The sequence below is a fragment of the Pipistrellus kuhlii genome, unplaced genomic scaffold (assembly GCF_014108245.1).
Source record: "Pipistrellus kuhlii isolate mPipKuh1 unplaced genomic scaffold, mPipKuh1.p scaffold_m20_p_2, whole genome shotgun sequence".
NCBI lineage: Eukaryota > Metazoa > Chordata > Mammalia > Chiroptera > Vespertilionidae > Pipistrellus > Pipistrellus kuhlii.
In genome coordinates, this window is record NW_023425515.1 from 171,545,757 (window position 1) to 171,570,531 (window position 24,775).

At 49.3% G+C, this 24,775-nt stretch overlaps 1 protein-coding gene and 1 long non-coding RNA gene across 8 annotated transcripts in view; both read right to left on the reverse strand.

The window, feature by feature from the left end:
- LOC123652733 overlaps positions 1–7,575 on the reverse strand; it is a 43,791-nt gene extending 36,216 nt beyond the window's left edge. The window contains exon 1 of the long non-coding RNA XR_006742210.1: positions 7,273–7,575. This is a non-coding gene — a long non-coding RNA (uncharacterized LOC123652733). The remainder of the gene's footprint in view (positions 1–7,272) is intronic.
- Positions 1–23,953, reverse strand: part of MACF1 (microtubule actin crosslinking factor 1) — a 332,073-nt gene extending 308,120 nt beyond the window's left edge. For 3 of the 7 annotated variants that reach the window (XM_036443784.2, XM_036443786.2, XM_045584819.1), the window contains exon 1: positions 23,698–23,953. In XM_036443784.2, the coding sequence (XP_036299677.1) occupies positions 23,698–23,917 (220 nt within the window). In that variant the 5' untranslated portion in view covers positions 23,918–23,953. The remainder of the gene's footprint in view (positions 1–23,697) is intronic. The other 4 variants (XM_036443780.2, XM_036443785.2, XM_036443783.2 and 1 more) reach the window with 2 other exon arrangements.
- Between the last annotated feature and the right edge of the window lie 822 nt (positions 23,954–24,775).

Consider the following 24,775-nt stretch of genomic DNA (forward strand, 5'->3'; position numbering starts at 1 on the left):
TTCCCTGTCAAACAACCACATACAGAAGAAGTACAAGAAGTCCCTACATGATAATCACATAAAACCTCATTAGGGAAACACTTCTAAAAGAGATGAGGCAAGAATAATTCAAAACAGTATATAGTTCAAGACTAATTGAGAGGTAGACATTATAAGAGATCAGAAAGGCGAAAGATTAATGTCTGATAAGAGTAATGGGAGAAAGGTACATAGAAGATGCGGATTTTATGCTTTGCTTTAATACAAAAAAAAAAAAATGAGTAATTACAAAGAAAGGAAGAGGGCATTCCAGGGAGAGAGAACATAAAAGCACAGAGGCAGGGCTAAGGACTGGGGGGAAGCATTACTCTGTGACACCTGCCCAAAGACAGCAACTAACTGTGGTTGGGCATTAACAGTTGACATAGTTAGGAATGCAAAGCAAGTCAAATTATGAAAGAACCTGAAAGTGGGGACAAAGAATCACAGATTCATTGTAATTTATTCCAGGAACTGGGAAGTTCTGGAAGGAAAAATAATATTTTATTAGAAGTAACAAAAGAAGTTGTACCAACATTCTTAGATACTGCAAGCCACGCCAGGACAGGAAATCAGTAAATGCCCCTGGTACAAGCAAGGCAACACAGGCTCAAGTTCCCATCCAAACCATGAAGAACAAAAACAGGAGCTTTAGCACACCACCCCAGCTAGTCACACATGGCTCAACATATAATTACCAGAAGCTGAAGGGGCCAGCCTTATTTAGTAAGAGGAGGAAAGCCTGGGTATTTTCAAGACTACTGAAAAAATACAACAAACTCAGTTGCAACCCATAATTGTTTGCATGTGACTTTTGATCCCAGGATGTTTGTTTCCAGACGTGTACTTTGAAGTATTCTTTCTACCAGGGGCTCTAAAAACTGAAACTGGCACTGAAAAATACCAGGACAATAAGGCTTCAGCTGATTCATTTCCCTGGCTTGCATTATGTCAATTGCAAGCCCACGAGAAAGCAGTAGCTCCCATTAGCACTGTGGGCACAGGCACACATATTATGATTTCAAAGCATGAACGTGGCCAAAGCTTGTGATTGCCCAGCAGACGGACTTGATTCACTTTCTGAATTAACAGTGTCCTTGTCCAGAAGTAGTAATTACTCCATTGTCCTGTCTAGAAGCTATCCACTTCAATTCAAGGCTTGTATTCTAAAAAGGAACTTAAAAACTGAGTCAATATTTAATCAACAGGTTGCATCAGGGTATCACTTGGGTAAACAATACCAAATCCTCAGCCTATATTTTCCTACAGGTGTGTTACCAAAACTTTATCACTTTGCACTACACTGCTGTTATATAAGAATTTCAAAGTGGTTTATGTACCGTAAAACCTCCCCTATAAGAAAAAAAGAAATTCTCCATGGTTCACAGATTTGGAAATGAAGGCCACATAAGGTTGTGACTTATCGTTCAGAGACTAAAAACTAATAATGATAATAACAATTAAAGCATTTTCACAATTTTCCTTTATTTTTATTTATTTGAGAGAGGAAGAGAGAGAAATATTGATTTCTTATTCCGCTTGCTTACGCATTCATTGGTTGATTCCTGTATGTGCCCTAACTGGGGACCAAACCCAAACCCTTGGTGTATTGGTATGACACTCTAATCAATTGAAGCACCTGGCCAGCCCTCCATTTTCACAATTATCTCACTTAACTCAAGTCACTGCTCTGATTTTAAAACCTCCTTCTGTGATACAATGTAAAACCTTCTACCACAAGTTTGGATCCTGGCTCTTGGACAAATAATTTAAGTCTTTATGCCTAAATTTACCCAAGCACATAATACCTTCTTTACAGGATATTATAAAGAAGTTAATGAGTATGAAACTGCTTTGAAAAACACAAAGTATTGTATATGAAGGTTTTTCTAAACATTATGGCTTAATATATGCCAATAGCTCACTTGGATTCTCATGAATCCCAATGAGTTACTAATATTATCCCAATTTTAACAGATGAGAAACCCAAAAATTAGAAGTTAAGCAGCTTTCCCAAGATCACTCACAGCACAAGTTAAGTGGCAGAACTAGGACTGGAGCACAGACTAAACAAATGCAAAGCCTCGTCTCAATTCTGCTGCCTTGCTGGTTTTGTGCATTAATAATATACAGACCCTTCACTCGCAATTCTTTGTGCAGTAAATTCTGTAATTTCATATGATGAACAAAAAGCAGTCCTAATCAGCTTCACATAACCCATGACACCTGGTGAGAACTCTTTACGTTTTTAAGTACCAGGTAGTCCATGTTACCAGTGTTGAAATGTGAATGTTCTCTTTTATTCCTAGTCCAGGCTGGCATGGAAACACTCTTTAGTCTTTTGGGCTTTGTGAAAGCAGTCTAATTCTGCCAGTTCACATCTTACCCTTTCTGCTTTTCCAATCCCTATAAACTCAGACTGTGTTTGTTCTCTTTAAAAAACCTAAAACTGGCTGAAACCGGTTTGGCTCAATGGATAGAGCGTCGGCTTGGGGACAGAAAGGTCCCAGGTTCAATTCCAGTCAAGGCCATGTACCTTGGTTGCTGGCATATCTCCAGTCGGGGGTGTGCAAGAGGCAGCTGATCGATGACACTCTCTCATCGTTGTTTCTAACTATCTCTCTCCCTTCCTCTCTGTACAATATCAATAAAATATATTTAAAAAATAAAAATAAAAAAATAAAAAACCTAAAACTATGTCCATGTGGCCTGCTTCTTCAGTCGAGTTTGTCTCTGTCCTGGGAGAAGAGTCAGGTCCTGGTTCTCCCACCTCTCTGATAGGTCACTCCTTCTTGTTTTCCTAGGGGTTCATAAGGATCTCAATCTACAGAGAGGGAAACTTGGTGACTGGTCCATATCATCTGGATGAACAGTCCTCAAAACACTGCACCTCTCTTCTGTTTCCATGTTTACCAAGCAACCATCTGATTACTAGTTTCATAAGTACTTTGGTACAAGGGGAAGGGCGCCCCAGATAGTGATTTAAGTATTCCAATCACTGGACAGGTGTGTCCTCTAATATGAATCAATAAAATTGGTGTAGTAATTGTTGCTTTAAAAAAAAAAAAAAAAAACTTTCAGCCCTGACCGGTTTGGCTCAGCAGAGAGAGCGTCAGCCCAAGGACTGAAGGAAGGGTCCTGGATTCGATTCCAGTCAAGGGCATGTACCTTGGTCATGGGCACATCCACAGGGCAGGAGGCAGCTGATCGATGTTTCTCTCTCATTGATGTTTTTAACTCTCTATCCCTCTCCCTTCCTCTCTGTAAAAAAATCAATAAAAAATGTCTTTTTAAAAACTTTCAATGATTGATTCCCCCCACTGCCCACTGAATAAAACCATAAAAGAATTTTTACAAGCTGAACTCTGGATCCTTTACAGTACCATCTGCTCCCATCAAAACTCTAGCCCTGCCGAAGCCAGTTTGGCTCAGTGGTAGAGCGTTGGTCTGCAGACTGAAGGGTCCCAGGTTCGATTCCGGTCAAGGGCATGTATATTGGTTGCGGGCACAGCCCCAGTAGGGGGTGCGCAAGAGGCAGCTGGTCGATGTTTCTCTCTCATCAATGTTTCTAGCTCTCTCTCTTCCTCTCAGTAAAAAACCAATAAAATATATATATTAAAAAAACCAACTCTAGCCCTTAAGTCATACCCAACTACTCACATTCCTCAAACACTTGCATTTATTTTCACACCTTCAAACCTTTGCGCATGCTATTAATTCCCTCTGCCTCCTGCCCTCCCCACCCTCTGACCAAATCCCATTCATCCCTAAAGGTGCACTCCTAAAGTGTCACCTCCTTTGTCAAGTCTCTCAATGAACCCCAAGGGAGGATAGCTATCCCTCCTCTAACTTCCAAAGTACTTTATATATACCTCTGTTCTAGCACCTAACGCAGTATCACAATTACTTGTTTGCGTATTTTTTTCCTTTGCTAAGGTGTGAATGATCAAGGAAAGAAAGCAGATCTCATTCATAATTCTGGCATCTCCAGGGCTTAACACTCTGTGATCTATAATAGGTATTTAATAATTATTGGCAGCTTGGAAGAATAAAGCACATACTCTTGCCGAAACCGGTTTGGCTCAGTGGATAGAGCGTCGGCCTGCGGACTGAAGGGTCCTGGGTTCGATTCCGGTCAAGGGCATGTACCTTGGTTGCGAGCACATCCCCAGTAGGGGGTGTGCAAGAGGCAGCTGATCGATGATTCTCTCTCATCGATGTTTCTAACTCTCTATCCCTCTCTCTTCCTCTCTGTAAAAAAATCAATAAAAAATATTTTATATTTATTTATTTTTAAATATATGTTATTGATTTTTTACAGATAAAATATATTTTATTGATTTTTTTTTTTACAGAGAGGAAGAGAGAGGGATAGAGAGTTAGAAACATCGATGAGAGAGAATCATCGATCAGCTGCCTCTTGCACACCCCCTACTGGGGATGTGCCCGCAACCAAGGTACATGCCCTTGACCGGAATCGAACCCAGGACCCTTCAGTCCACAGGCCGACGCTCTATCCACTGAGCCAAACCAGTTTCAGCAATAAAATATATTTTAATAAATAAATAAAGCACATACTCTGGCTCTGTTGGTTGCTGTCTACTCTGAACCGTTAGGATCCAGAGTTACTATCTAATACTCCTGTTTGCTGGTCAGTCCAGACCACATGTGTCAAACACAAGGCCCACGGGCCAAATCCGTCCCGCCAGGCCTTGCAATGTGGCCCGCACCGCGCTGTCATCACTGCACTCCGCTGCGTTTCCATCACAATGACAGTTTATGACAGTTCAGTAAACCATTCGGCCCGAGATTTAGGCTGGATTTTAGATTTTGGCCCCTTCTCTGATTGAGTTCGACACCCCTAGTCCAGACTCTAAAAGAGCCTTTGGCATACTTAGGAAATGAGAAAGTGTTTACGTCCATACTGAATCATCTAATCCTGCCAAAACCATGCTCACTACCAATATACAGGGAAAGTGTTGCCAGGCACCATTCTGGAAAGTCCATGCTTGACAACCATTCCTAATATAGCTGTAACATACTGCTCTACACCCTTACACACTGCAAATATATCACTTCCCTGCTCACCTTTGCCCCTTCTGGGGGCAGTTCATGCAGCTGAAAACTTCAGCTCTTCTTCTGAATACAAAAAAAAAACATGTTTCGTTTGTAGAATAAGGCACTACATATAAACAGCAGCCTAAAGATCCAAGTAATTTGGTGGCCAACCAATGAGAGTCTAGAATCCCATCCTCATCAATACTTTCACAAGTTTCTCCAAAATAAACGCCTGGCAGCTTATCCTCAACAAACTACCTCCCCCCGGGTCATTCTATTGATTCCAGCTTAGGCAAAACAGTTCTCCGATTAAGGCAGTAAGGGGATTTCTAGTCTGGAAAGGGCAAGAATTCCACTCCGCAAAGTAACAAAGGCCGGGATGCTAATCCATCCTGATTTCCCAGTGAGAATGGAGCGGTGGGGATGGAAAGAAAATTCTTCTACACCCATTAGAGAGGAGGCTGCACAACCACCTCATCCAGCTCAAGTGAATTTACTTCGGCCAACCATTTTCGACTCATTCCTCCCCTCAAGAAAGAGATCTGTGTCTGGGAAGGATCAAATTCCTATACACCTGGTCAAAGTCCTTCAGAGGAAAGCCAAACTGAGTGAGACAGCTAAAGGACTGCACACAAGAGGCCTCTCCCCCAACAAGCCCTACTTTCCCCTTTCTTTCCTAGTCTCGTTGGCTAGAAACCCAACTTCCTTTCAGCTGGAGGCCACCAGCAATCTGATCCAGTGAGGCACTGAGATTTCTTCACCTCTTTTTGTTCTAGTTCTATTTTTTTAAAGCTGTCACAGCTCGAGACAGGCCCAGGGAATCCTCCCTCTGAAGAACGGTGTAGCTCAAAAGTCTGCAAAGGAACCTTAATGGAACCATTCATTTAGCAGCTTTTTTTTTTTTTTCTTTTCAATGAAGTTCAGCAGCACAATCTAACCTCTTTGTGCTCAGAAACGAACCCCATTTCTTAAAAGGAAAACCACGGGGGGTTGACAGAAAACTTGCTGCAGGCAGGAAAACCTGGACAGCTTACAGGAGCTGATGCAGAAGGGAACAAGTAGAACTCTTGAGCTAGTCCACTTTAGCATTTCATTTCTCTCTTCTCTCTCTCTCTCTCTCTCCCTCTCTCTCCTCCCTATCCCCCTCTCTCTCTCTCTCTCTCTCTCTCTCTCTCTCTCTCTCTCTCTCTCGCCATTCTCAAGCAGAGCTCCAATCCCCCAGTGGGGGGGGGGGGGGAGAAATGAGGGGGAGCATTTTACAGCTACTTCATTAGTTTCCCTTCACTGAGTATACTGAACTCAGTCAAAAGGGCTGAAGTTTCCTTTCCTGGAAAAAAAGACACAAAAAACTAAGGGCCCAGGCACAAGGGCCCCAGCTGAACCCAAGAGGAGAAAGCGCTGCCTTATGGAGTTTCTGGGAAAACCTCCATGTCTGCGGAAAGCACAACCGCCGCACCAGGCGAAACTCCGGAACTGGACGTTCAAGACCAACGCGAGGCCACGCACCCCGGCCTCCACCTCTGGGGGCCCCCGGCCCCCCGGCCTGTCACAACTTTGTGTCCGACACCGCGGGTCTGGACAAGCCACTAAGTCGCAGCGCTGCTCGGCAGCAGAGCCCCCGGGGGCTGAAACCCGAGCTCCAAGATAAACCTCTATTTCTGAGGAAAGGAAGCCATAGCCCCCAGCAACGGTCCCGCCCGAAGCCCCCCGGGGGGTGGGGGAGAGGCCTGGCCACAGAAACTGCACACTCACGGACGCCGGGCTCCCCGGAGGAGCCCCGGGGTGCACAGCCCGGCTCCGCGGGGCCCGGGAGGACAAAGGGGGCGAGGGGCCTCGGCGGGCCCAGGGGTCCGAGCCTCAGAGGGAGCCCCGCGCCTCCTGGCAGCTCCCTCAGCGGGCGGGCGGGCGGCTCCCGGCGGCTCCCGGACCGCCGCCTCCCCGCGGGGCCGGATAACAGTCCCGGGGCCAGGAGCGCTGGGGAGGCTCCCCGATCCGGAGGAGGGGGTCGCGGGGGTCACCCCGCTTCTGGAAATAAACTGGCCCGAGTCCCCTCAGCGCGGGGCCCGCCCCAGCGCCGCCGGGGTGGGCGCGACCCGGCCGGCCGCCCACCCACCTGCAGCGGCTCGGGGGGCCGCCTCGCGCCGGCCGCGGACTGGGGTCCCCCCGCCCCGAACCGGCCCGCCCCGGCCGCCGCACCTTTGTAGCGCTCCAGCACATCCTCGTACGCCTGCACGAACTCCTTCTCCTGGCTGCGGTTGGCCGGCTGCTGCCCCGGCACGTAGCCAGCCATGGCCGCCCGGCGCCGCGCGCCCCCGGGCCCCGGCCCGCGCCGCTTCCAGGCCCGCGCGCCCGGCGCCCCGGCCCCGGCCCCGGCCCCGGCCCCGGCCCTTTGTGCGGCGGCGGCGGCCCCTCGCGCTCCTCTGCGCCCGCCTCGCCCGGCCCGGCCGTCGGTCGGTCGCGCTCGCTCCCCTCAGCCCGCTCGCTCGCAGCCGCGCTCCCTCCCGGCTCGCGTTTCCGCCTCCCCGCCCCTCGCCGCGCTCCTCCTCCTCCCTCCGCCCGGCGCGCCCACGGCGGCGGCTCCTCCAGTCGGAGCGCCGGCCCGGCCCGCCGCCCGCCCCTCGCCCGCCGCCTCCCTCCGCCGCCGGCGTGGCCTCGCTGGGCGCCGGGCCGCCCGGCTGCCCGCACGGTTCCCGGCGTCTACGGGGCAGCGGCGGCCGGGAGGCCCCACGCCGTCGGGATGAAAGGCTGGGCGGCCGCCGCGGCGGGGAGAGCCGGGCCCACTCCACGGCGGCCCCGTGTGACCTCCCCGGCGCGGGGACAAAGGGAGGGAGCCCCGGGCGGGCTGGTGTCGCTGCGGGAAGGGACCCGGAGGGACGGAAGGCGACGGGAGAGCGGAGCCCCAGATGCCGCGGGGCCCGGCCGGCAGGTCGGGGGCGGGCGAGCGAGCAGGGCCCCGACGGCTGCAGTGCGGGGGGCCCAGGCGACTCCGAGGCCACAAAGGATCCCAGGAACAAAAGGGTTTTCCAGAAACGGAGGAAACCGAACCCTCAACGGCTGGGCAGGCCAAGCTCCACGAAGTGAACCAGGCCGGGGAAGCGCGGCCAGAGCCTGAGAGTGACACCTAGGGAGCACTCTGGCTGCACCTGGGGTGACCTAAGAGGAGAGACCCCACAGGACTGTTAGCCTGAGCCTGCCATGCGCACAGAACTAGGCCGAAAGGGGGAAATGTGGGAACCTGAGGCTAAACCAGGATGTTAGGGAACAAAGAAAAGGATTCTGGGGCCTTAACTAGTCAGGGGAAAAAAGGGAAAGCCAATGAATGCTGTGTGTCCTTCAAACCCACATGCATAGGCAGCGCTGTGCCCAGGAGCTGGGAATGAGGAACTGGGGTCAATGCAGGTGACCTTTTTGCCTGTCCACAGCTACCCCAGCCAGCCACCCTCCTCCCCAGCTTCATCAAGTCTGTTAACTTGCATTTTCAGGAAGCGGAGAGGTGGTTGTGGATAAAAAAGTGAGGCTTGCTCATCTTACCATAACAGCGCATTAGCAAGTAAAAAGTATATATATAATTCATGCGACACTGAGCAGCCAAAATTGGGACTTGGGCTTCTATTGCAGTTCCCATTCTCAGGATTTTTAAAGAGCAGCTTCTTGCCCCAGGGGGCAGGGCCTGCATCTTTGTGCCATAAGAGTAGTGCCAAGGATTTGGTCTGTGCTCAGCCCATTAATGACAGGAAGAAGAAATAATGCTTTTCCCTAATAGGGCGCACACTGGCTGTTTCCACATCACACCACAATCAGAAATCGGGTGAGCAAATCATTAATCATATCTTTTCCATCAAGTTTTGCTGGCCTGCCCGAGTTCTCCGCATAGATCATACAGGGAAGGGCCTACAAGGGGGCAGGCGGGGTGGGTCTTGGACAAATGCTCATTTCCTTCCAGTTTATTAATCTTTTGTGAAAAGAAAAAAAAAAAAAAAAGCTAGTCCACTGCTAATGAGCTCAGTTTAAGAAACAGAAGTGAATAAGCTTGAGGTTTATTCTTTTTAAAATAAATAAAAGGCTTTTAGTAGAAAATGCATGACGAAGGAGTTGGTGACGGATGGCATAAGCACATTTTTCGTAAACAGCAGACAATATAGAAATGCTAACACTAGGGAATCTTGACTGTATCAGTGCTGAGTCACCTGCCTTTCCCATATTATTTGTGGAGGGCTAAGAAGGCCCAGACACAAATGCACACCTCCACCCTCACCCCCAAACAGCCATCTGCTGCTCAATTTTATCACAGTAAATAGAAAAGTCCCCAGTCCCTCTGATGCGCCACTTTGTGAGCAGATCCCTCCAAAATTAGGACGGACGCTCCCCAAGGGTGAGGAGAGACTAAGGCCAGAGGGAAAGCCGGTCTGTTCTGGGAATCAGGCTTTGTGGAAGGCCTGAGAGGTTTGGTGGGGAAAAGGCAAGAGGGTGTCATCAAGGAAGAAAGTTCTGGTTTGGGTTGTGGGTAGGGGGCTTCTGAGACTCAGGTAGCTTTCTTGGCAAGATTTGCATTTAAATGCTCCCAGGAGATTTTGAAGTAATGAATTCTAATGAATGGAAAGGGGGAAGTCCACATGTTTGGCTGATGTTCCTGTTTTATACAGAGGAAATTTTACAAGGTTTCAGGAACAAAGCAAGCTTCTAGGGCAGTGGGAAGAAGGAAGCATGTGAAAGGGAGGTTTTAGGTTTTGTCTAAGCAACAGTCTAAATTTATAGCCTGCCCACACAATTGGGACAGCCCTGAGGTTTTCTCCTTTGGGCCTATGATTTTCCCTTGCTCCTCATGGTAAGACTGTGCTTGCATTTCTAAGGAGGCTGCAATGGGGGGGAGTGGGGGAGCTCAGGGAGGTGAAGCAGAAGACAGGATGTACTCAGAAGGGCATCTAGTGGGGGGAAAGGGTAATACAAGTAAATAAAGCCCTATTTTTCCATGATATCTTTGCCAGCTTAAGTGTCTTAAGTGCCCCTCTCCCTAAGGCCCAGCCACTTTCAACTTCTTTCAGCTCCTCAAATGCTCTCTTGCTTCTAGGCCTTCCCACCGACTAGTCTCCCAGGCTGTAACCTTTCATTGCTCTCCTCCTTTGGCCTGCCTCACTCCATCTCACCCCCTCTGTTGAAACTCCCCCTGGGGAGCCTGCCTTAATTCCACCCTTACCCCAGATCAGTAGGTCCCCCTGCCCCCTCCACACGCCTTTGGTAATGTCTCATTCAGTGTCTTCCATCCTTACTAAATCATTAGCTCCTGAAGGCTGAGTTTGTCTATCTTATTCACCACAGGATCCTTAGCATTTAGTAAATTACTTGGCACATATGAGATACTCACTAAATATGTGTTTACATTTTTTTATAAAATGCATGAATGTGTGAACCAGATTATCCTAAAATACTCAGTTTCCTGTGGCTTCTGGCTAGCTAGAAGACTAGGGCCGTGGTCAGCAAACTGCAGGTCTTTTTGGCCCCTTGAGTGTGGCTCTTCCACAAAATACCACGGCCTGGGTGAAACTATTTTGAAGAAGTGGCATTAGAAGAAGTTTAAGTTAAAAAAAATGTGGCTCTCAAAAGAAATTTCAATCGTTGCACTGTTGATATTTGGCTCTGTTGACTAAGGAGTTTGCTGACTAGGGTATTTAAGAAGAAAGTATACTTATCTTTGGCATTCAAAGTCCTCCATATTTTGACATCTACCTTCCTTTATAAACTTATCTCCCATGATACCCTTATGTGCAACATCTCTATAATCAAACGCTCAGCCTTTGCCTGGAATGTCCTCCATCCCCCAACTCCACCTACTGAAAGCCTACCCATCTTCAAAGCTCACCCTACACAAACTGAAGTTATTTTTTTAATAAAATATTTTTTATATTTTTATTGATTTTTTTACAGAGAAGAAGAGAGAGGGATAGAGAGTTAGAAACATCAATGAGAGAGAATCATCGATCAGCTGCCTCTTGCACACCCCCTACTGGGGATGTGCCCGCAACCAGAATCAAACCCGGGACCCTTCAGTCCGTAGGCTGACACTATCCACTGAGCCAAACCAGTTTCGGCTGAAGTTATTTTTAATCAACCCAGGTAGAAGTCCTTTTCAAAAATCCCAACCACATCTTCTTTCCCCCATTCCTGGAGCAACCACACACATGGGTATCTGCACTGTATTGTGGGTGTCTGCATCGCTGCCTCCTCAGCCTCCTGGGCTGGTTGCGGTTCACAAGTAATTTGAAGGAGAGACATCCATTTTCATCTTTCTTCATCACAGGGCTTAACACAATATTTTGAACCTCGTAGATGTTCAGTAAATATTTGCTGAAGGCATGAATGCCACAATGAAGACATGGGGGTGGGGGTGTGAGCTAGATCTGCAATTCAAGACCATTGAGAATGCAAGTCAGTGGCCTCGAGAGCTGAGGGATGTGCAAAGACAAAAGAAGGAAGTTCAAAATTATTTCTCCTGTCGCCGAGACCGGTTTGGCTCAATGGATAGAGCATCGGCTTGGGGACTGAAGGGACCCGGGTTGGATTCCGGTCAAGGGCATATACCTTGGTTGCGGGCATATCCCCAGTAGGGGGTGTGCAAGAGGCAGCTGATCGATGACTCTCTCTCATTGATGTTTCTAACTCTCTATCTCTCTCCCTTCCTCTCTGTACAAAATCAATAAAATATTTTCTTTAAAAAATTATTTCTCCTGTCAATGCTCCCCTCCAACCTCTAGATTTACTTCCAGCACTTCCTGGGCTCGGTTCATGCTGTTATTTTACCTGTGTTCACTGAAGCCTTACAAATAAATTCTTTGCTAGGAGGGTATGTGTGTATGTGCTCTCTCTCTTTCTTCTTGCAGAGATAAGCTGTCTGTCTCATGTGCCTCTTACATTCCCCAACAGTAGCTGGAGCCAGACACTGAGGGGGCTGCCCCAAGCCCTATCCTTTGGCCAGCTCTTGGGAGAAAATCCTCTAGTCTCAATCTCAGGAGACCTGTCTCCAGACCTCACCCCACCAGCCTTGCAGACACCAGCTTTGGCCAGGAGTGTGGAGGGGCGGCCAAAGCTCCTTTTCTGCCTAGCTACTGGAAACGCTAAGAGTTCCCAGATCTGCTTCTGGGTAGGAAGCCTTTGCCCACTATCATACTGCCCTCTTCTGTTCAGAAAGTGCAGCATCGCTCATTGAAGAGGCCTGGATGGTGCCAGCCACCCAGAGAGACAAGATCCCTGCCACGCAGCGGCTCCGCACCCCGTCACCATAGCAACCCTCAAAATGGTTACTCAGCCATCTGGGTTACCATAGCAACTAGCCAAGTCTCTCCACCTAGCCTCTCCCTAGGCCTTCTCCCCTGGCTGGTCAGGGCCAATGCCGGAAGAATCTCCAATCCTTACTGGGGGAAATGAGCAGAGCTGGACCCTGATAGGCAGCTGTCCCAGAGGGCGTGGCATGCCTGCCCAGCCCCGGGCTTCCGAGGCCCAGCGGCGATAATAGGTGTTAAGGCACTCAGTGAACCTTGAAGTGCTGCGCAGATGGGAGCTATTACTAAACTACTGTTCCTTGTAATGGAGGAGGCAGAGGGATGTCCAAGGCAGAGCTGGTGTCATTCCCGCTTGGCCCGTTCTGGCTGGGAGACCCTGAGCAAGTTACCGCACTCTGGGTTTGTTTCCTCCACTGTGGCACATTATGCATCCTGGAGTTGTTTTGAGGATTAGGTTAAATAGACCATGTAGATGCTCAGCTAACGCCTGGCACTTGGAATATAGCAACAATAGTTAGAAAAGGTAGTGGCCCTAGAGAAAAAATAAATTTTGGCCCTAGCAGGTTTGGCTCAGTGGACAGAGCCCCGGCCTGCAGACTGAAGGGTACCCGGTTTGATTTCAGTCAAAGGCACATGCCCGGGTTGTGGGCTCGATGCCAAGTGGGGGGTGTGCATGAGGCAGCCACTCGATGATTCTCAGCACTGATGTTTCTCTCTCTCCCTTCCTCTCTAAAGTCAATAAAAATAAATTAATTAAAATAAATTAAAAATAAATAATTTTTTTAAACCGCAAAAAAAGGAAGAACGAAAAGGTATTGGCCCCTGAGCTATCTCCCAGCCTCTTTGTGAGAATAACCATTCTGTGTACATTCTGGAAAGAGTCAGGCTAACGTGAATCCCGCTCACCCAACCCCACCCAGTCTCTCTTCCTGTCCTGGGGCAGGAAAGGGTCCCATCCCACGTGGACCCTCTGAGGTTCCCATCAAACAGGGCTGCAGGCAGCCTGTGCTCTCTGGGGAATTGGGAGGTGTTGGGGCGCACAGAGACTTGGTTGGAAAGTTTGTAAGGACATCCTGATAAAAGGAAAGTGTGTGGAAAGCCGCCTGCCCTGTTTATCGGAATTCCAACTTCGGGGAGTGTCGAGGGTGGCGCCACTAATTATTCCTTCACCTTTCCAAACAAGCCCGTGCGTGTGCAGATGCCCAAGTGTTTACTGGAATCCTTTTGCTTAATCCCTGGATGCCCTTGCCTAGAGGACAAGGTAAACATGTGTCCTTCCAAGGTTACTCACACTACTGATTGTTTTTAAAGTTAAAAATTCCCATAAAGGCCTAAGGAGGCAGACAATAGAGGCTGCTCTGGCTACTAACGCCAGGGGCCCCTTAGCCCTCTCTTGAACAGTCAAACTGTGTCTGAGTAATCTGTTCATCCGTCGTTCAGGGGCTGCTGGTCAGCCCCAGGAGGGAGGTTCCCCAAATTAGAAGGTATGGTTCCTTACCTCTGAAGCTCCCCTTCACTTGAAACTACATCTCCCAGTCCAATACTACCTCAGCTTAGAAACCTCTACAGGGGTGGTGACAGCACGAATCCCAGCGAGGCTAGAGAGTTAAGATCAGAGTCATGTGACAGTTCAGCACAGGCCTGGGGCGCAGTCCCTGGCATAAGGACAGGATTCTTCCCTTTGATTGTGAAGACTTCAATCCTATTGCCTCTCAACCTTTCTTAAGACTGAATCCTCAAAACCCATTTCCAGGGTACTTGCCTCAATTGCTCTGGCAGCATCCGGATTCAAATCCAGAATCTAGCCAGCTCTAACCCTGCTCACACTCTAGCCCAGCTCTGGGCGTCCTGGGAGAGCTGGCAGGACCAGAACACTGAAAGGACACATGAGCCCTGGGGCCCTGGTGTTTGGGAGTGGAATTCCTCACCATGCCTCAGGGAAATGAGGGCGTGTGACTGGTTCCACTCTTCAGATATCACTACTGAGCAGACGAATCAATAGATTTATTACTGGGGAAAGGTGATATATAGTAGTTTAAAAGTTTAGGAGGTGATCTCTCTCTAAAAGTTTAGGAGGTGAGAGTATGTGACCACTGCAACTTCCATCTGTGTAATTGGGGAGGCATAAATGGGGTATGTGAACGAAATAAAATTGGCCATGAACTGATCATTCTTGAACACAAGTGAAGGGGTTCATGCTACTACTATCAGCCCTTTGGTATAAGTTTGAAATGTTCTGAAGAATGCAGAGGATTTGGAAGGAGGCTAACCTGAGCCACAGCAATGAACAACTTGCAAAGGGCATATTGCACAGCTGTGCCCCAGGGGGCGCCTGCCCAGTCTGCAATGCTATCTTTCTCCCAGCTCCACTCAGCTGACTGTGTGACCTCAGGCAAGTTCCTAAACTTTTCCATAAAACAGGAGAAGAGCACTGCCTCCCAGGGTTTGTGAGGATTAAGTGATAGAAGTAAAATGCCCGGCACACATCTGAGGCTCAGTACACAGTAGCTTTCCCAGCTAGGACTTAGGAGTTGATCCCAGCTGGCATCAGCTCTCAGGAGCTCCTGGACTGAGTCCAGAGTTCAGCTCCCCTAGCCACCAGCTTTAATTCTTAACTCCCACCAGCTGTTCTCTCTTCATTGCCCTTCCTTCCTCTCTACTAAGGCCAAAGAAAGGAGAGCAAGAATAGAGATGAGCCAATAGGGACATGCCCTCTCTCTCTCTTCAGGTTGTTCTGGCAAATTCCTTTTTTTTTTTTTTTTTTTTTTTTTCCCCCAAGTTCCAATCAAGTACTAGCATTGCTTTAAGCTAGGAGTTTGGGTCAGAGCTAGGACTACTTGTTTTTTGTGGGTTTTTATATATATATATATTTTTATTGATTTCATAGAGGAAGGGAAAAGGAGAGAGAGAGATAGAAACATCAATGATGAGAGACAGTCATTGATCAGCTGCCTCCTGCATGCCACCTACTGGGGATCAAGCCAGCAACCCAGGCATGAGCCCTGAGCTGGAATCGAACCCAGGACCCTTCAGTCCACAGGCTGAGGCTCTATCCACTGAGCCAAACCAGCTAGGGCACTTTAGGACTATTTGTTAAGTGAGCAAGTACATGATTGATACATGAGCAAAGGGATGCGTCAGCACGTTCATCTATTAGTGAACAAGTGTATGCATGAATGAAAGACATTAATAAGAATAGCTAATATGAACCAAAGGCTGACTGAACAGCAGGCACTGGTCCAAGCACCTCACTTTCATCATCTCATTTAATCCACCCAGCAAGACTCTGCTGTGGCACTCTTAGTCCCCCATTTTAACCATGAAAAACAGAGGCTCAATGAGGTTAGTAACTTCCAGGGTCACTCAACTGGCCAGTGATGGAACTGGGACCTCCAGTGACTCTCAAAGCCATTCCCTTGAGTGAATGAACGGGAGAGTGAGCAAACAAGGAAGTGAATAAAGGAGGGAGTAAAGAGGGAAGGGTGTGGTCAAAGAGAACCCCCCCAAACACACCCCCAAGGCTCTAGGCAGAATCCTACCCTTGACCTCAAGTCAAAAGCCTGGTACCTTCTAGGATAGGGGTGAAGCCCAGCTGAGGACAGAAACCAGTCCATAATCACTCTTCAAGTTGCAGGGGCTCCCAGACCTTCTCTGCAGCAGCATCCTAAGTCAGGGGTGGTAGGGTACGTGGAGTGATTCCAGCTAGGAGCACCAGTTCTGCTCCTTGCAGGAGAGCCATGGCAGAGCCAGCAAGCTGGCTGGCTTCTACCTGACAGGTGGCAACAGGCAGACCCAAGGCCAAATAACAACAGGTCCTAGCCGCCAGGCTCAGGACAGCACTTCGGTGGTGATGTGTTATTAATACTCACACTCAGTTATGTTCACAGGCCTTTCCCCAGGGGAAGCACTACTGACATAAAGGACAAATGCAGCCCTAGCTGATTTGGTTCAGTAGATAAAGCCTCGGCCTGCAGACTGAAGAGTTTTAGGTTCGATTCCAGTCAAGGGCATGTGCCCAAGTTGCAGACTCAGTCCCCAGTAGGGGTGTGCAGGAGGCAGCTGATCAATGATTCTCTCATCATTGATCTCTCTCTCTCTCTCTCTCTCTCTCTCTCTCTCTCTCTTTACTTCTCTCTCTTCCTCTCCCTCTCCTTCTCCTTTCCTCTCTGAAATCAATAAAAAATATATATATTTTTTAAAAAGGACAAGTGCACCCCTAGATCCTGTTGCACTGCCAGCTCCTCTGGTGGCATCTAATCTCAAATCCCAAGGGACAGAAATGTCAGCCTTCCGCAGTTCCCAAATTAACCCATCCTCCCTCCGCATTCCTAACCTCAGTCTTTGGCTGCTCCAAACAAAAAGGCATGAGTCAGACTGCCATTCCAAACCTGTCTCTGCATCAAGATGGGACACCTGCAGAGATGGCACTTCCCAAGGCCTAACCACCTTCCCTCACCAGATGGGGTCCCTCAGGGACCCTGAGCCTCAGAGAAAGGACAGCTTGGCTGTCTTTTTAGCTGCCTGCACAGAATTCTGCCCACGTGGTCATTTTCCATCCTGCCAGCTACTGTGACCCAGATTTACTTTCAAAGAGCTGGAGCTGAGCTGGAGCTGAGCGGGTGGTGTGTAGCTATAATTCATTCTGCCCCACTTTCAGGAAACTCTCCTACTCATCTCTCTGCTACTAAAACCAAGCTCCAGGACAGGGCGGGGACTCGGAGGATACTGCCCAGAAGTAGAGAAGCCGGGAAGGAGAGAGACTCCTCAGGTGCAAAACTCGAATAGCTTCGGGGCAAAGGAAGGTTGTCTGCTCAGCGGGAAGGGTTCCCAATGGAATTGTGCTTTCAGCCCCATTTCTCACAGCCGATTCCCTTCTTCCCACACGGCTTGGCCAGGAAAACACCACATCCATCTGCTCTCTGACAAAGCCAGAGAGCGAACAAAAGGAAGACAGGGAACCAAGAGGCCTGGAGCCCCTTCCCTGCTTCCCTGGGAAACTGCTGCCTTCCTGGAGTCTCCACTGCCTCTTCTAGTTGCCCAGGGGAGTTACAAGGAATGACTCTGCTCAGGGCAGCAGCAAGCATGTTAACCTTGGTGAGTTGAGTCCATTCTGATTCTCATTCAAAGGTCATTCAAAGCCGATGTCATCACTTCCCTTTTACACATAGGGAAACTGAGGCTTTAAAAAGTGAAGTCAGTCCTGGCTGGTTTGGCTCAGTGGACTGAAAGGTCCCCGGTTAAATTCGGATCAAGGGCATATGCCTGGGTTGCTGGCTCAATCCCCAGTGGGGGGCGTTCAGGCGGCAGCCAATCAATGGTTCTCTCTCATCATTGATGCTTCTATTTCTTCCCTCTCCCTTTTTCTCTGAAATAAGTAAAAATATATTTTAAAAATAATAATAAAGTCATTTTTAAGTGAAGTTATTTGCCCAAGTTTTCTACTTGAGATCCAGTTGTTTCCACAGTACCTGGCACATAGCTGGAGCTAAATCCATTAAAAAAAAACACACACACACAAAACAAACAAACAAACAAAAAAACGGAATGAATGAACAAGCAGAGAGACCCCTTCTCAGAGCTTCCATCCTGGAAGAGGAGCCTGGGCACAGAGGAGCAGGCTCCATCCTCTGACCAGGCCTGCGTGCTCAGGGCAGGCCTGTTCCTGGGCAGGCTTTTGAGTGAATCCAGCAGCTGAGCTTGGGCTCTGAAAGCCAGAGCAAATACCAGCATCTGAGCTGCATTTCACAGCCCTCACTGAGCCTCTAGATTCTAGAGCCGATGCTCACAGAGTAAGATCCTGGGATAATACCAGGAAGGGCAGGCAGGAAGAGTAAGAACGGAACTCCTGAATACAGTGCCCTCCAGTGGGGGAAATGTACCTGGAAACAATGAACTTCTTTAAATATACACTGAGTGGCAAGATTATTATGATCTCTGAATGCATCATCATCATCAACATAATAATAATCTCAGTGTGTGTGTGTGTGTGTGTGTGTGTGCATATATATGTATATATGTATATATGTGTATATGTGTGTGTATGTGTGTGTGTGTGTGTGTGTGTGTATAGTAGAGGCCCAGTGCATAAATTCATGCATGGGTGGGGTCCAGCCAGCCTGGCCAGGGGGAGGGGACATGGGCGGTTGGCCGGTCTGGTCAAGGGGACAATTTGCATATTAGCCTTTTATTATATAGGATATACACTGAGTGGCCTGATTATTATGTGTTTAGAGATCGTAATAATCTGGCCACTCAGTGTATATTTTTATTGACTTCAGAGAGGAAGGGAGAGGGAGAGAGATAGAAACATCAATGATGAGAAAGAATCATTTATGGCTGCCTCCTGCACACCCCTACTGGGGATCAAGCCCACAACCCAGACATGTGCAGGCTGACATTCTATCCACTGAGCCAAACCAACTAGGGCAACAATGAACTTTAATATAAGACAAAATGAAACAAAAGTTGAGTAGAGATACAATTGCCATCTGACTAGAGAGATCAGGGAAGGCTTCCTGGAGGAGGCCACATTGGAGTAGATATTGGGGATGATGATTTCACCAGCACCTGCAGAGGGGCTCCTAAGAATGAACCCTGTTGATGCTCTCTACTGGTTAACGAGGAGGCTAGTCCTCAGCCCTGAGTCACTGAGTCCCCCTCTTTCACAATACACACAGGAATACAATTATTTTCCCCTCTCTCCTCTCCACTAGACCAAGTTCCGTGAAGAAGGAACCACATTTTCAGCCATCTTTGAATATCAATGCCAAGAACAGGGAGGCCCCCTCGGTGGATGAATACATGATTGATAGGTGGTTGATGAATCCCTCCTGCACCCAACCCCAGCCCAAACATGATCCCCTCTCCCAGACTCTTGACTGCCATCTGCTGGAAACTTGTCACAATACAAATCTAGAATGACAAGTATGAGTGGCTCCCCCTAGAGTTACGCAGTATACAACCATGACACTATCCTGCACCTTATTTCCCTCCACGTCCCGCAAACCCCAAGAGCCATCGCTTCTTTCCGCTCCCCTTTTCTACCCTGTGGGGTTGAGCTCCTTGCTAGAGTAACTTCCCCAGCTCCCCAATTCCTTATAACCACCCCCCACACACACACCAATGTGTTGTTCACTGCTGATAGAGGCGGGGGCGGGGCGGGGGGAGGAGAAGAGAAGGAGAGCAAAGTTTCCTAGATCTTTGTCTCTGCCTTTTTCTTTCTTTTTTTGAAAATATATTTTTTATTGATTTTTCACAGAGATGAAGAGAGAGGGATAGAAAGTTAGAAACATCAATGAGAGACAATCATCGATCAGCTGCCTCTTGCACACCCCCTACTGGGGAATGTGCCCGCAACCAAGGTACATGCCCTTGCCCGGAATCGAACCCCGGACCTTTCAGTCCGCAGGCCGATGCTCTATCCACTGAGCCAAACCAGTCCCAGCTGTCTCTGCCTTTTTCTATAGGCCAGGATCTTGAGGCTTCTCCCGGAAGTGGCCAGAAGGTCTCTCAGGTAAGTCTGGAGGCCATGTCAACTATTTTTTTTTTTTTATTGAGTTTTTACAGAGAGGAGGAGAGAGGGATAGAGAGCTAGAAACATCGATGAGAGAGAAACATCGACCAGCTGCCTCTTGCACACCCCCTATCGGGGATGTGACCACAACCAAGGTACATGCCCTTGACCAGAATCGAACCTGGGACCTTTCAGTCCGCAGACTGACGCTCTACCACTGAGCCAAACCGGTTTTGGCATGTCAACTATTTTTACTGTCACCTGCAGGAAAGTCAGGCTGGCCTGGTTGCCAGGTATTGCCTAAACCAGTGGTCGGCAAACCGCGGCTCGGAAGCCTCATGCCTCAATCAGATTGAGGACATTTTTAGCAAAGGCCAGCTTAGGAGGACCCTAATTAAGTTAATAATAATGTACCTACCTATATAGTTTAAGTTTAAAAATTTGGCTCTCAAAAGGAATTTCAATCATTGTACTGTTGATATTTGGCTCTGATGGCTAATGAGTTTGCTGACCACTGGCCTAGGCCAATGAAAATAGCAACATACTTTTGAGTGAGAAGGTCTGGGTCTACCAGTCCTACGTGACTACAGGCAGTCCCTTAAACCCTCGAGGCCTCAGATCCAAACATGTGTCCTAACGAACACCTCCTTAGTGTGAAATCTTTGTGTAAACCACACCGCTGATCAACAGAAACAAGGCATTCACATGAATGACCATTGTCCCGTTTCAACTGAGTACCTGGGCTTAGGGAATTGAAAATAGGGCTGTCAAAGAAAAGAGACAGAAAACGGAGGGGAAGGATGAGGATGGGAAGAATCAGCTTACAGCAGGATGGAGCCCCTCAAACCTGTTTGACTCTGTAAACTGAGACCAGCAGCTTTCTCAGCCCGGACATGCCTTTCCCCCTGACATGTGATCAGCATCCCAAGCACAAGCGAAGCCTTGCCACCAGCTCAGATACCAATGGGGTCAGGGAAAGGGGCGGTCTCTGTGTTTGCGGAGACTGATTCAGACATCCCCTCTTGGCTTCCTAACCCAGACCCTGGAGAGGAGGAAGCTCACAGGCCAGACCCGGCCTCCAGTGTAAGACTGACTTCATCGTCTCCCAGAAAGCCAGGTCCAGCCTCAGAGAGCCTCAGAGCACCCGGAGTCTCCCAGACACACCCCTCCTGCTCCTCCCAGATCCCCTGCGGAGGAGGGCTGCCTGCTGAACTACTAGAACCCCCACGATGTTCTAAAAGCAGAGGGAGATTGCAGCCAGGCCCTGAAGCAGCAGCCCCGCCCCCTCCGCTGCCTGGCTCCTCTCCATGCCCAAAGCCCAAAAGCATCGCACGCGTTATTTTTAACCGTGGCAGCCTCCCCGTGTTCAGCCTCTGTGGCCCAGCCCCCTCCTCAAGACAGTCACTGGCGGCGTCAGGACGCAAAGAAGAACAGCAGGGGTGCCGAGCACAGCACGGCGCCTGCCCCCCCTTCGCTCAGATGACCTGGTGGCATTCTTCGGGGCTTTGCCTGGGGATTCAACCCCTTGAGTCCATGCCTGCTCTAGACTTAGAATGTTAAACAGCACGTGACTCTCGGAGAAGACTGAAAGGAGAAAGCAACACAAAGGGACCTATCACTGTGTGTGAGGACAGGGGCAGAGGGGGCGAGAGGGTGCAAGGCAGGGAGGAGGAGGCCTCTGTTCTGACGCCTGCCTGCCTGCCTGCCGGTGAATGTGGAGTTTGTAAGTGCAGAGGCCCTTTCAGGCTGGGGGCTGGTAACGCCCTTCCTGCCCTTCCTGCCCCTGCCGACAGCTCTAAAAACTATTCACTGGCTGATGCCACAAGCCTCCAAGAGCTCCCTACTACACAAAAGGAGTCTGAACTCTCCGGCCTGCCTTCCAGGTCTCCTGGCTGCGGCTCAGCCCCTCTGAACGCCCTCTCCTGACTGCTGGAGCCCACAGAACGTCTAGCTCGCCATTACAGCCCACCGCCTGCTCCTGGCTCACAACCTGTCACACGGCCTCTCCTGAGCACGCCTTCCATTCATTCGGCCACTCCACGCCGATGGGTCTCCAACAGGCACAGGCCCTGTGCAAGCACCTGGGGTAAGAAACAAGGCCCAGCCCGCAGGGAGTGACAAGTGCCCTGTGGGATAACTGCTCTCCTGGGCGAGGGAACACGGAGGAGAGGAAAGTATGAATGCGAGAGCGGAGGAGGGAGCTTTGGATACCACCGAGGCCTTAGGGACAGAGGGGGTGGCACTCAAAGGAAGAGGCGGGGTTCCCAGCGCCTGGCAGAGAAGTTGGAGCACAGAGGTCTGATCCTGCGAGATGCCCAGGCACAGCTCACTGCCGCAGGGTGCTTGTGGGCACAAGGGGAAGCAGAACAGGTACACGGGGGCCTGACTTCAATGGGTCTCTAGGCCACAGCCTTTATTTCACAAGCAACGATGAGCCAAAAGGGGTTCATAAGCAGCTGAGGAACAGGATCGGGTTTGCAACTGAGAACAGACTTACACTGTGTTGTTAGTCATGTGGCGGAGGAAGGGCGAGCCTGGAAGAACCTTTTTTTTTTTTTTTTTTTTTTTTTTACAGTGGACGGCATGTCCAGGCGAGGGGTGATAAAGCAGGGGAGACGGGGGCATTATTTGAGAGACACAAAAGCAGCACAGGTCTCGGTGAGGGCGTGAAAGTGGTGATGTCACTGAATTAGCCGCAGGCCCTGCTTTCTCTGCCTTTCTGTCTGCACTCTGACACTGACGCCCGCTGATGTGCGGAGCACTACCCGCGGAAGCAGCTCTGGATGCCTCCGTGGCAGTCCCAGAGAGCCCTTCGCTGCACGGAAAACATGCGAGAGCTTCCCGAACATCCTCTCCTCCGGTCCTCAAGGCAGCCCTGCCCAGCGAGCGTTCTTAAGATGGGGAAAGTGAGGGTCAGCCAGGATAAGGGACCTGCCAGTCACGGAGCTGGTCAAGGGCAGAGCCACAATCTAGCATTCGCCCTCTGACCCCAAAACCTGAGCTCCTAACCACTGCACTGCACTGCACTGCAGCGTGCAGGAGGAGGCAGCCAGGCCTCGCACGGTGGAAAGGGTGTGTACACACTTGCAGAAGGTAAGGTGCGTGCTACTGCCCTCTCCAAGGGCTGTAATCCAAGGAAATAACTCAGAAGTCAAGGACTATTATTCATAAAGACGTTCACTGCAGCTTTGTCCATTAGGGCGAGAAGGTGAAAAATGAGTAGGATTTTTAAAACCATGAAATATTATTACACAGCCTTCAAATGGTAACTATAAGCCTAAAAATAGGGAAAATATTTTTCATATAAAAGTAAGGGGAGAGGGAAGTTAGGGGAGTGTGGGGGTAAGGAGGAGAAATCAACCGAAGGACTTGCATGCATGCGTATAAGCATAACCAATGGACACAGACACCAGGGGTTGAGGGCAGGAGGGGGGGGGGAGGGTAATGGGGAATAAGAACACGTATGTAATACCTTTATCAATAAAGAAATATTTTTTAAAAAGTAAGGGGAAAAGTCAGATCTAGAATGGTCCATAAGTCATGAAAGCAACTGCCTGGGGACAAAGGTGGGGAAGAAGTCACAAAAATGAAATCAGGTCTCAAGCTAGCATGAGGGATTGAGGTGGCAGATTTTCCTCTTTCAAATTTTCCTTTAATGTTACCTCGTCACCTTTCCAATAGCAACAATAACCAATTAGACTCCCGCTGCCTTGTCAGAGAGCCTTGGGCTGGACCCCTCCACTGCCCCGCCAGGTGGTGCACACTGGCCCATTCTCCCCCAGTGCCCTCCCCCCACTCCCACCCCCGCACCCGCTCACTCCCAGCCCCTCTTACCAGCGACTCTGACCACAGCACGCTCCGCAGGGTCCAGCACGGAGTCCTGGCTTTTCCGCTTCTTCTGCTCATGCAGAGGCAGGTTCCAGGGTAAGGTGTCCCCTGGGGGACAGGGAGACAGGCTCCCTGACCGCTCGCTCCTGTAAGACCGCTCGCTCCGGCATGACCTTTCGCTCCGGCACGACCGCTCACTGAGCGTTTCTTCGTCGGAGGAAGACATGGTCCCGGCGGGGGCCGCAGCAGCAGCGCCCGGGGCCCCCAGCAGAAACGATCTGGAGGAAAGAGGAGGGCACTGTGAACACACTGGAGGGGGCACACAAAAACACTGGCGCTTGGGAGTCAGAGAGGTTCTGCCCCTGATCTCATCTCTCTAAACCTCAGTTTCCTCATCTGGAAAATGGGATGATGATAATACACGGCAATACTAATTCACAGGGTTTGGTGGAAATCACATGAGGTAATACATATGAAGATGTCTGTAAATCTTAAAACACTGTGTAAAAGCCGTGGCCGGTTTGGCTCAGTGGATAGAGCGTCAGCCCGTGGACTGAAAGGTCCCAGGTTCGATTCAGGTCAAGGGCATGTACCTTGGTTGTGGGCACATCCCCAGTAGGGGTTGTACAAGAAGCAGCTGATCGATGATTCTCTCTCATTGATGTTTCTATCCCTCTCTCTTCCTCTCTGTAAAAAATCAATAAAATATATTTTTTCAAAAAAACACTGTGTAAAAGATAGTTCCTGCCTGACCAGTGTGGCTCAGTGGTTGAGCATGGACCTATGAACCAGGAGGTCCTGGTTTAATTCCCAGTCAGGGCACATGCCTGGGTTGTGGACTTAATCCCCAGTGTGGTGCGCGCAGGAGACAGCCAGTCAATGATTCTCTCTCGTCACTGATGTTTCTATCTCTCTCTCCCTTCCTCTCTGAAATCAGCAAAATATATATATATATATATATATATATATATATATATATATATATATATATATATATATATATAAATAAGCCAAAGCTGGTTTGGCTCAGTGGTAGAGCGTCGGTCTGCGAACTGAAAGGTCCCGGGTTCGATTCTGGTCAAGG